Source organism: Pituophis catenifer, unplaced genomic scaffold (genome assembly GCF_029215685.1).
Source record: "Pituophis catenifer annectens isolate HBS135680 unplaced genomic scaffold, rPitCat1.0.hap2 SCAF_3, whole genome shotgun sequence".
NCBI lineage: Eukaryota > Metazoa > Chordata > Lepidosauria > Squamata > Colubridae > Pituophis > Pituophis catenifer.
This window is the reverse complement of record NW_027256883.1, coordinates 4528122-4541200: the sequence shown is the minus strand read 5'-3', so window position 1 is coordinate 4541200 and position 13079 is coordinate 4528122. Positions and strand designations below refer to the sequence as shown.

Genomic DNA, 13079 nt, shown 5'->3' with positions numbered 1-13079 from the left:
TAAGGAGAAGTTGTCTATCTGTGAGAACTATTAACCGGTGGAACGCCCTGCCTCTAGAAGTTGTGGGTGCTCCATCACTGGAGCTTTTTAAGAAGAGATTGGACAACCCTTTGTCTGGAGTCTCCTTTGTGGGGATGGGTGAAGAAAATGTTCTCATCGTTTGGTCTGGAGGAACATTAATGCCCCTTATTAAGTGAGACCCTGGAAGGAGAACACAGCCAAATCACCTTTTCAAAATGGCTCCAATAAAGCAGAATATTTGCAGCTTGGGAGTTGAAATGAGGGCTCCCCTCTTCCTCTCCTTCACCATCTCCCTTCCATGCGCTTCCTTTTTTGTTTTTATAGAAGGCAGAGAAAGGAAGAAAAATTAAAATGCTGTGAAGCAATGGCCACCAAGGGTTTTGATCGTGGGATTAAGGAGGACCCAAAAGCAACATTACTGTCCTATTAAGAAAGTGACTAATATTAAAAAAAAGGATGCTAGCATTCAATTACCTTATTTTGGGAACCTTTTAAATGCTACTCTTCTCGTCCAGCTCTACAGTTTAATTCTCCATTGGCCCTTCTCTGGCCTTTGTTACTCACTAATGGTAGCTTCAAAGCAAATACCTTGACGTAGCCAAACCGTCTCTAATGTACTTAGTAGAGTCATCTTCATGAACTCCATCCGTATTCACCTAGACTGGATAATTTCCAGCCTCTATTAATATAAATGGAGACATTAGAGACTTAAGTGCTCAGCAAAACCTTGGAAGGCATGTTTTAAGGCATAGGCTAGAGTAAGTGAGCTGAGCTTCTCGATCGAAAGGTCGGCAGTTCAGCGGTTTGAATCCCTTGTGCCGCGGAATGGGGTGAGCTCCCGTTACTTGCCCCAGCTTCTGCCAACCTAGCAGTTTGAAAACACGTAAAAAATGCAAGTAGAAAAATAGGGACCACCTTTGGTGGGAAGGTAACAGTGTTCCGTGCACCTTTGGCATTGAGTCATGCCAGCCACATGACCATGGAGACATCTCCGGACAGCGCTGGCTCTTCACCTTTGAAACAGAAATGAGCACTGCCCTCTAGAGTCGGGAATGACTAGCACATATGTGCGAGGGGAACCTTTACTTTTACCTTAGAGTAAGTGGACGGGATGGGGGGTACCTTTTATTTTACACGGAGAGGGCTAGATCTCCCCAGATCGGTCAGATTTTGAAAACGGATTCCCTAGAGTTTAGTATGGCTTCCAATCAACATAGTAGAGATCGCTGATGCTCTCTGAGCTTTCAGACGTTTTGTTACACAACTAGGTAACATCATCAGGGCAAGAAGGAACTGCATTTCAGCCAAGAGCAAACCCCACTGCCTTCTCACACTGATGATGCTGTGGGTAATGAAAGGTCTACAAGAAAACAGAAGCTCAGTTCATCAAGCTCAGTCGGTCAGGCAATGTCGACTGGCGACCCCCAGGGGGAGAGCCTTCTCTGTGGGGGCACCTGCCCTCTGGAACAAATTGCCCCCGGAGATTCGGAGGATCCCGGACCTACGCACCTTCCACTGTGCCCTCAAGACTCTTCTGTTCCAACAAGCCGGGCTGGCATGATTCCAATTCTTCAACTTTGAATCGTCATTTTTTAAGAATGGGTTTTTAAATTAGTTATGGGCCATATTGTTTAATATATATTTTAAATTGCTTTTAAATTTTATATTTGTGCGTTCTTATTTTGGCTGTACACCGCCCTGAGTCCTTCGGGAGAAGGGCGGTATAAAAATTCAAATAAATAAAATAAATAAATAAATAGATAAATGACCCCCACAATCCTCCATTCCTCCTACTCCTACTCTCTTTCTCCCTCTCTTCCATTCACGAACTCCTCTTCCTTCTCCCATTGATGATGCTATCTAGTTGGGTAATGAAAGGTCTACAAGAAAACAAACAAGCTCAGAATTCACCAGGAACCCCACAGTCGTCCCCCTCCTCCTCCTCCTTTTCTCCTCCTCCTCCTCCTCCTCCTCCTCCTCCTCCTCCTCCTCCTCCTCCTCCTCTTCTTCTTCTCCTTCTACTCCTCCTCCTCCTCCTCTTCACAAACTCCCTTCTAGCACTGATGATGTTCCCTAGTTGGGTCATGAAACTCCTGCATAGAAACCACCAAGCTCAGAGAGCACTTGTTCTGACCTAGCAGGAAGCAGAGTCTTGGTCCTGGCGAAACCTCTTTTATTTACACGACTGTGAATTACTTTGATTCACAGTCAGCAAGGCCTGTCCAAACAGTCTTTCAGAGGAATATTTATCAACACAGACCTTATCTCACTTGGCAAGCTGCCACGTAACTTGTTTCCAAACGCAGTACAAGGCAAAACTTGGCACAGAGTCTCTCAGAGTCACGGAACGAACGAATTGTTTCCTGCAAAAGCCCACTCCCTGTTCGCTCCTCTTTTATTTCCTATGGGAGGTGCCAATCATCTCCAAGGTGTGGCTTTACTCCCAAGTTGACCCTGCTTTCTGAGTTGTTCTTGTCTTCTGGCAGCTCTGCGCATGCGCACAATGGGAACAGGCTCCAGGTGTTCCTCTGCCTCACTTCTGTCTATCTCCCTCTCTGCCTCCAATGCAGAGCCCTCGTCCGAGCTTTCCCCAGCCCCCAGGACTGGCCCAAGTTCCTTCCCAACCTCCTCACTGTCCGACTCTGCTGCCAGCTCCACAGGCCACCGACGGGCCACAACAGCACCAAGGACCCCACAGTTCGACCCTGAATTGCAAATATTCACTTCCATCGACAATGGAGTTTATTCTCAAATTCAACCCTTGACAGAGGAACAGTGTTCTGATGCCAGGACCTTCTGTAGGCCCTGTTTGGTTGACCCAAAAGTCAAAACAGGAGTCATTGTGGTTACTCCTGAAGATCTGCCCATTTTTGTGTCACACATAAAAAAAATGAAGGGGACTTCTGATGATAGAAGTCACGGCTGTCCTATGTTTTATCCTTTCCCTTTAGACCAGTGATGGCTAACCTTTTTGCCATCGTGTGCCAAAAGCGGGGGGAGAGTGGGGGGTCACGCACACCCATGCCCACACCCATAATTCAATGTGCCCTTCCCGCCCGCACATGTGCACGTGACCCCCACTGCGCTCCCCCCGCTTTTAGCATGTGAATGCACAGTGGGCACGGTAGGTCTGTTTTTTGGCCCTCCCCAGGCTCCAGAGGCATTCTAGGAGCCTGGGGAGGGCAAAAACAGCCTTCCCTGCCCACCAGAGGCCATTTCCCAACTTCCGGTGGGCCCGGAAGGCCCAAAAATCAGCTGGCCAGCGTGTGCATATGTGCTGGAGTTGAGCTAGGGCAATGCTCGCGTGCCCACAAATATGGCCCCATGTGCCACAGGTGGCACGCGTGCCATAGGTTCGCCATCACGGCTATAGACACTCACTCGATTATCTTCAAATTCAAGGGAGATTTTGATGCCTTTATGGTAATTCAGACACACCAATCTATATGCAGAGTATATCAAACATGCCAGTTAAACAAACATTATTTTCTATTCTTCATGCTTATCTTATCCACATTCTCCTCGTCCCTCCTGCCCCCAAATGCTTATTTTTATTTTATTTTATTACCTAGATATACATGCTTGCTACTCTACCAAATCTGGGCAATTTATAGCACCCTAAAGTGGAATAAAAATCTTAAAAGTTTGTTCATAAAACCAATAAACAGAAGAAAAACCTGTTTTTAAAACTCAAGAGGGTTGGTGAACCATGCCAGAGGTTCTCTCTAGTTGAGTCTGGCTGCCCATTTTAATTGCTCTTTTTTTCCCCCACGTATTTTTTGAAGCAACAACAACAACAAAAAAAAACCTACAATCTTTAAGGGAAGGAAACTTAGCAGAAAAGTTTGCTTTATTTGACTGCATTTCTCCACGCGTTGAACGTGGTTACCGAATTTGTCTACTTTTCCAGATTTGCAGAATACAGCAAAACAATAAACGAGATGAAAAGGGCTGGTTTTGCAGAATATACTCAGCCCCATAAACACACACACGCGCGTAAACACTAAACACATTTAAAATGAATCAGATTTAATTGAACCGGTTAATCACGTTGTCCAAATGCTGGTAGGGAAATATTCTAGCCCTCCCAGCATTATCATACATTTAAAAAATAAAAAAATAAAAATGCAGAAAATGTTCTTATTGTTTTGCCACGTCTCCAAAATATATATTTGAGCCTGTTTTTGAATTTACTAATGTTCAGATTTTCACTAATTGACAAAGCCATTTTGTCCTCACTTTAGATAGTAGATAGATAGATAAATAGATAGATAAATAGATACATAGACGATAGACAGATAGATGGATAGAGATAGATAAATAGATGATAGATAGATAGATAGATAGATAATAGATAGATAGATAGATAGATAGATAGATAGATAGATAGATAATAGATAGATAGATGATAGATAGATGATAGATAGATAGATAAATAGATAGATAAATAGATAGATAGACGATAGACAGATAGATGGATAGAGATAGATAAATAGATGATAGATAGATAAATAGATAGACGATAGACAGATAGATGGATAGAGATAGATAAATAGATGATAGATAGATAGATGATAGATAGATAGATAATAGATAGATAGATAGTAGATAGATAGATAAATAGATAGATAGACGATAGATAGATGGATAGAGATAGATAAATAGATAATAGATAGATAGATAGATAGATAGATAGATGATAGATAGATCAATAGATAGATAAATAGATAGATAGACGATAGACAGATAGATGGATAGAGATAGATAAATAGATGATAGATAGATAGATGATAGATAGATAGATAATAGATAGATAGATAGATAGTAGATAGATAAATAGATAGATAGACGATAGACAGATAGATGGATAGAGATAGATAAATAGATGATAGATAGATAGATGATAGATAGATAATAGATAGATAGATAGATAGATAGATAGATAAATAGATAGATAAATAGATAGATAGACAATAGACAGATAGATGGATAGAGATAGATAAATAGATGATAGATAGATAGATAGATAGATAGATAGATAGATAGATAGATAAATAGATAGATAGATAGATAGATAGATAGATAGATAGATAGATAGATAGATAGATAGATAGATAATAGATAGATAGATAGATAGATAGATAGATGCAAGTCTTGGCGTATTTGGGTCGTTTCCCGTGTAAGATTGAGAGTATCTTGGCGACATTTCGACGAGGTCCCACTCGTCATCTTCAGGCTGGTGTCCTCGGCTTCGTGCATGTGCCATTATCCAGGTCATTACAACACAAAAGACTAATGGGCACTCAGCTAGGACCTTGCCCACACAGGATGTTACGAAACAGCCGACTAATCTGCAAACATCAACTAATCAAGATGTAACTGCACAGCCGACCAACCCGCTTGGAGCAACGGGACTGATGCCCCACACCTCCCACACCAGTATTTATAGAGAGATGAAAACTCCGATCACGCTTTGCTTGCACATGCACGAAGCCGAAGAAACCAGCCTGAAGATGACGAGTGGGACCTCGTCGAAACGTCGCCAAGATATTCTCAATCTTACACGGGAAAAGACACGAATACGCCAAGACTTGCATACCTGTACCCGTGAAAATCTACGAAAACATATAGATAAATCTATATATATAAATGTGAAAACCACTCACGCCGTAATCACAAAATCTCCAGAACCGTAAAGCCTACAAACTTGATATTTGGCACTTATGTTCCTCTTACCTCTAGGTGCTTGCTAAGAAAGGATTTTTCTAAATGACCATCAGATCGTTAGTATTTCTTATATTATTATTAACACGCTCTGATGCTAATTAGTTAGACATTCTACGCCCCCTCCCAATCTGAAAATAACTCTGGAGAGAACAGGAGAGGAGAGGAGAGGATTTTGTAGGACAAGCCTAAGGGAGAGAAGAGGATAGGATAGGGGAGGCTTCTGTGGGGCAACCTGAGGGAGAGAAGGGGAGAGGAGAGGCCAATCGTAACTACTCATTAATTTTCAAGCTGTAAGTGTTAATTTATCAAGCCCAATCACATAGTTTCGTAGTGGAGCATGAGTATTCAGCTGGTAGATAAATAGATAGACAGATAGATAGATAGATAGATAGATAGATAGAGAGAGAGAGAGAGAGAGAGATGGAGAGGGAGAGGGAGAGGGAGAGGGAGAGGGAGAGGGAGAGGGAGAAAGAAATATATTGCATATTTTTGTTTTAACGAAGATAAACACCAGCTGAGGTTTATATTTGGTGGCTGCATTCATGCCATTTAGAAGTTTTGGAGGAGCAAAAACACACATATGGTTGGAAAGGATATTGTGATATTAAACACCAGAGTCCACTGAATTTGGGTGGCCAATACATTTAAATAAATAAAAATGCTTCTGTCCTAGATTTCTTCTTTCTTTCTTTCTTTCTTTCTTTCTTTCTTTCTTTCTTTCTTTCTTTCTTTCTTTCTTTCTTTCTTTCTTTCTTTCTTTCTTTCCTTCCTTCCTTCCTTCCTTCCTTCTTTCTCTTTTCTCTCTCTCTCTCTCTCTCTCTTTCCTTCTTTCCTTCCTTCCAACTCTATTATTCTATCTCTCTAATCCAAACAGAGGGCACAGCTGCCCAGATGTGACCGGCGCTGCTTCTTCTTCATTTGCAAGGCTGCCCTTGGGTGATTAAAAGCACCGGGGGCCTGACACCCGTCTAGCCAAAGGATTTCTCCTCTCTAAATCTTCAACAAGGAAACTCCAACCCTTGAGAAACCTCCCTCACCAGGTTGGCCGACTCACTCAGTTTGCAGCTCACCTTCCTGCATGAAGGTAAAACTCAAAACGGCAAATGACTTGCGAAAGCATCGGCTCTCACCTGGCCTGTCATTGCAAGCAAGGTTTTTTGGTTTTTTTTTTTTTTGCCCGTGCAAACTTTATGGAGTGCAAATTTGATGGGAGGCCACCCGCTCTCCCCCATTCTGCCGTGGAGATTAAAACAATATGGCTTAATTGCATCGCGTACCGCTAAGACAAGCAATATTTCCCTTTTGCGTTCAGGTACAAGGTGAGCCCTCGGAACTTGGGGTGTGTTAAGGTGAATGGGAATCTCTATTTTTCTCCTGACCTGGTTCGCCAAATGTGGTGGTGAGAGCTATGTTTTTCAATCCTTGTCTAGGTTGGCCAGGTAAGCAAGTTCAAAAGTGATTTAACAAAAAGAACGATGGAGGAGGAGGAGGAGGAAGAAGAGGAGGGGGAAGGAAGAGGAAGATGAGGGGGAAGGAAGAGGAAGAGCAGGAGGAGGAGGAGGAGGAGGAGGAGAAGGAAGAGGAGGAGGAGAAGAGTCCAATATCTTCTTAAAAACTTCCAATGTTGGAGCATTTACAACTTCTGGAGGTAAGTTGTTTCACTGGTTAATTGTTCTCACTGTCAGGAAATTTCTCCTTAGTTCTAAGTTGCTTCTCTCCTTGCTTAGTTTCCACCCATTGCTTCTTGTCCTACCCTCAAGTGCTTTGAAGAATAGTTTGACTCCCTCATCTTTGGGGCAGCCCCTGAGATATCGGAACACTGCTATCATGTCTCCCCTAGTCCTTCTCTTCATTAAAGTAGACATTAACAGATTAACAGAGTTGGAAGGGACCTTGTATTGTAAGTCATCTAGTCCAACCCCCTACCCAAGCAGGAGACTCTACACCATTTCTGACAAATGGAAGTCCAATCTCCTCTTGAAAGCCTCCAATGATGAAGCTCCCACAACTTCTGAAGGCAATTGGTTGGTTGTTCTCACTGTCAGAAAATTCCTCCTTATTTCCAGGTTGAATGTCTCCTTGATCAGTTTCCATCCCTTATTCCTTGTCTGGCCTTCGGGTGGTTTGGAAAATAGCTTGACTCCCTCTTCTTTGTGGCAGCCCCTCAAATATTGGAAGACTGCTCTCATGTCTCCCCTGGTCCTTCTCACTAACTAGCCATGCCCAGTTCCTGCAAATGTTCTTCATACGTTTTAGTCTCCAGTCCCCTAATCATCTCGGTTGCTCTTCTCTGCACTCTTTCTAGAGTCTCTACATCTTTTTTATAGTGTGGTGACCAAAACTGGTTGCAATATTCCAAGTGTGGTCTTACCAAAACATTATAAAGTGGTATTAACACTTCACATGATGTTGATTCCATCTCTTTGTAAATGCAGCCTAGGATTGCATTGACTTTTTAAGCTGCAGCTGCACACTGCTGGCTCATATTTAAATGATTGTCCATTAGGACTCCAAGATCCCTCTTGCAACTGCTATTATTGAGCCAGGTACCACCTATTCCATACCTGTGCTTTTGGGTTTTTCTTGTCTAAATGTAAAAAAACACTTTTCCATCTGGTGAAAATTCTCCCTCGGAGAAAAGCTACGTCTTTCTCCCAAATCCACTTCGTTAAACATTTTGCCATATCATTCTAGAATTTGTCAACACACTTATTTATTTTTTTTTAAAAAAAATCCAATTTTGCTGCTTGTTTTCTTCTTACATGCACACTTCAAAACTCGCCTGGCCCTCGCTTCAAGGCAAACAGGCTTAAAAACAGCACGAGTAAATCCTATTTCCTCCCCCGTCTTCACATCTGTTTGTGCTACTTTTTCTTCGGTTACCTACTTAGGAAGTGCTCAAGATCGGAGCGTGAAAAGCGGTGTCTCGTTCGAAAGAGAGCAATTATGGCTTTCATTTTTTTAAAAAATTTTTTGGGTGAGGAGAAATTCAGTTTAGTAGGCCTCTCTCAGAGGGCCGATTTTTAATGCAAGCGATGAAGGGAGACATTTTAGAAAGATTCCCAAAGACCCCAGGAAAAGGGCTGGCAGTTTTACAGTGTCTGATTGTGTGTACCGCACAACCAACCAGCAACGGCACCGACCCTCAGCCAACCCACACAACCCACCCCACAACCAGGAGTTCACTTCCCAATGAGCCTCATCTGGCATGATCTCCGCATTACAAGGCCCATCACAAGGCCCTCACCTGACGTGACCCACATTTGACTCCTCACAACCTTTCACAGGGCCCATCACAAGATTCTCATCTGACGTGACCCACATTTGACTCCTCCAAACCCTTCACAAGGCCCATCACAAGATTCTCATCTGATGTGACCCACATTTGACTCCTCCAAACCCTTCACAAGGCCCATCACAAGATTCTCATCTGATGTGACCCACATTTGACTCCTCAAAACTCTTCACAAGGCCCATCACAAGGCCCTCACCTGACGTGACCCACATTTGACTCCTCACAACCCTTCACAAGGTGAATCACAAGGCCCCCACCTGACGTGACCCACATTTGACTCCTCACAACCCTTCACAAAGTGCATCACAAGATTCTCACTTGATGTGACCCACATTTGACTCCTCAAAACCTTTCACAAGGCCCATCACAAGACCCTCACCTGATATGACCCACATTTGACTCCTCAAAACTCTTCACAAGGCCCATCACAAGGCCCCCACCTGACGTGACCCACATTTGACTCCTCAAAACCCTTCACAAGGTGAATCACAAGACCCTCACCTGACGTGACCCACATTTGACTCCTCACAACCCTTCACAAGGTGAATCACAAGATTCTCACTTGATGTGACCCACATTTGACTCCTCAAAACTCTTCACAAGGCCCATCACAAGGCCCCCACCTGACGTGACCCACATTTGACTCCTCACAACCCTTCACAAGGTGAATCACAAGACCCTCACCTGATATGACCCACATTTGACTCCTCAAAACTCTTCACAAGGCCCATCACAAGACCCTCACCTGACGTGACCCACATTTGACTCCTCACAACCCTTCACAAGGTGAATCACAAGATTCTCACTTGATGTGACCCACATTTGACTCCTCACAACCCTTCACAAGGTGAATCACAAGATTCTCACTTGATGTGACCCACATTTGACTCCTCACAACCCTTCACAAGGTGAATCACAAGATTCTCACTTGATGTGACCCACATTTGACTCCTCAAAACCCTTCACAAGGTCCATCACAACATTCTCACCTGACGTAACCCACATCTGACCCATCACAAGACTTGATGTAACCCACACTTAACCCATCACAACATCCACCAGACCCTCTCCTGACATGACCCATACTTGACTCACATGAGACCCTCACCTGACATGAAACACACCTGATCCCTCACAAGACCCTCACCTGATGTGACTTACACTTGATCCCTCACAAGGCCCATCACAAGACCCTCAACTGTCGTGAACCATACCTGACCCCTCACAAGACCCTCCCCTGACCCATCACAAGACCCTCACCTGCATGACCCATACCTGAACCTTCACAAGACCATCACCTGACATGACCTACACCTGACCCCTCAGAAGACCCTCACCTGATGTGACTCACACCTGACCCCTCCCAAGGCCCGTCACAAGACTCTCAACTGTCATGAAACACATCTGACCCTTCACAAGACGTGACCCACATCTGACTCCTCAAAACCCTTCCCAAGACCCATCACAAGATTCTCACCTGACGTGACCCACATCTGACCCATCACAAGACTTGATGTAACTGACACTTGACCTATCACAACATCCACCACCAGACCCTCTCCTGATGTGACCCATACTTGACCCAACACGAGACCCTCACCTGAGACAACTGACACCTCACAAGACCCTCACCTGACATGACCTACACCTGACCCCTCAGAAGGCCCATCACAAGACCCTCAACTGTCGTGAAACACACCTGACTCCTCACAAGACCCTCACCTGCCATGACCTCCCCATCACAAGCCTGACTGACCACACCAAGCCTTATAAGCAGAACACCAACACTGACACATCCCTTAAACTCAGCTGAAGATGTTACCTAGCGTGGTAACGAAACATTCAGAAACCAACCCGTAAGCTCGGAGAACGAACTTCCACTGCCCTCCATCTGTTTTTCTCTCCAATTTCGCCGCCTTTAAAACAATCCACTTACTTGATGCTGACTGGCCTTCGCCAACTGTTCGTTGGCGGAGTCGACGTTCACGGAGGCCGTCTCAATGTTTGCTTCAATGCTGTCTATAAATTAAAAGAAGGGCAGGTAATTATGCGAAAAAGAAGGACTGCTAAACCTTAAATTTCTATGGTGATTCTCAGTCCTCCAGGTCATGGTTGTCCCAAAGGTGCTTTTTCAAGAGGCAACTGGACTTTCCTTTTTTTTTCTTTTAAAGAGGTTTCGCTTCTCGTCCAAGAAGCTTCTTCAGCTCTGTGTCAGGGTTCCGACGGATGCCCTGATTAAATCATGTGCCTCGAGCCAAGCTTCAAAAGAAATCCAGTTATTTATTAGGAACTTCAGGTAGGCACGTTCCAAGTGAAGCCAACTCTGACCCCACATAATTTACGGCCCAGACTTGACCCTGTTTTCCCCCCTCCCCCTAGGGTGTGTCATCAGTCACATTTGCCAACAGAACAATTTCACGGGTTGTAGAGATCACTCCCCTCCAGACGCTGTGGGTAACCCTGGGAGACAGCCTTGAGAGAGATATGCTTTTGTTTTTGGTTGCCGTGCTGTTTCGCCGTTTTCCCATCCCCTTTGCCTATGGCAACTCGAGAGCAGGCCAGGGACGCTTTGGGAGTTGACACCCTGGCTGGTTGGTGGGGAATGGAAGGATTTATATTCCTTACAGACAAAGCTGGTCATTTGCATCCTTTTTGAGGGTTGTTGAGGCCACTTGGAGGTTTATCTGTAGTAATAGTGGAAATGGGTTTAGATTTCAATGCACGAGAGCTCTGATGATACCCACCTATTGTGTCTCCCTGCTCATACACCATCGAGGCCAGGTCTTTAATGATCTGGTTGACATCCAACATATCACTCTGAAAAAAAAAAAACATGAGAAAGGAAACTATGAGTAGAAAAAAAAATGTATAAATTAACATTTTTAATAGAAAGATAGTTGGAGAAATATGGTTTATCTTATTCCAATTCTTCTTTTTTTTTGAAAAAAAAAATTCTAGTAAGATACCTCCCATTTCTGTATTGAAAGAATCCAAAAAAAATTGCAACTGTTCATTTAGGGACAGTTTGAAGTTGCCTCAACACTGAAAAAAGTTGACTTATGGCCATTTTTCACACTTAATGACTGTCACAGCTTCCCCAAGACAGAACTATAAGTCACTAATTATTGTTGATCTCATTATTTATTTATTTATTTATTTTGTCGCATTTCTATGCCGCCCAACTCCCAAGGGACATATTATTGATTATGTAAATAAATATAATATAAATATCTCTTCTCTTCTCTTCTCTTCTCTTCTCTTCTCTTCTCTTCTCTTCTCTTCTCTTCTCTTCTCTTCTCTTCTCTTCTCTTCTCTTCTCCTCTCCTCTCCTCTCCTCTCCTCTCCTCTCCTCTTCCCTTCCCTGTACATTCTATTCTATTCTATTCTATTCTATTCTATTCTATTCTATTCTATTCTATTCTATTCTATTCTATTCTATTCTTCCTGCCCTGCCCTATCCTATGCTGTATATTCTGTTCCGTTCTGTTCCATTCCGTTCTGTTCAGTTCCCTTCCCTTTCTTTTCCTTCTATTCAATTCAACTATTCTACTCTACTCTACTCTACTCTGCTCTGCTCTACTCTACTCTACTCTACTCTATCCCCTATTCCACTCCATTCCGCTCCATTCTTTCTGTTCTGTTCCATTCCGTTCCATTCCATATTTTCTGTCCTATCCTATCCTATCCTATCCTATCCTATCCTATCCTATCCTGTCCTGTCCTGTCCTGTCCTGTCCTGTCCTGTCCTGTCCTGCCCTGCCCTGCCCTATCCTATGCTGTATGTTCTGTTCTGTTCTGCTCTGTTCTACTCTACTCTACTCTATCCCCTATTCCACTCCATTCTGTTCCATTCCATTCCATTCCATATTTTCTGTCCTGTCCTATCCTATCCTATCCTATCCTATCCTATCCTATCCTATCCTACCCTACCCTACCCTACCCTACCCTACCCTACCCTACCCTACCCTATCCTATCCTATCCTACTCTACTGAGTCAAAAATGACTTGATAGCGTATAGTCAATCAACCAACCAAC

General features: G+C 43.6%; 1 protein-coding gene across 6 annotated transcripts in view; it reads right to left on the bottom strand.

Moving 5' to 3' along the window:
• TSNARE1 (t-SNARE domain containing 1) overlaps window positions 1–13079 on the bottom strand; it is a 296160-nt gene that overhangs the window by 60427 nt on the left and 222654 nt on the right. For all 6 annotated transcript variants that reach the window (XM_070941966.1, XM_070941969.1, XM_070941970.1 and 3 more), the window contains 2 exons: window positions 11788–11860; window positions 10980–11062 (listed from right to left, as the gene is read on the bottom strand). In XM_070941966.1, the coding sequence (XP_070798067.1) occupies window positions 10980–11062; window positions 11788–11860 (156 nt within the window). The remainder of the gene's footprint in view (window positions 1–10979; window positions 11063–11787; window positions 11861–13079) is intronic.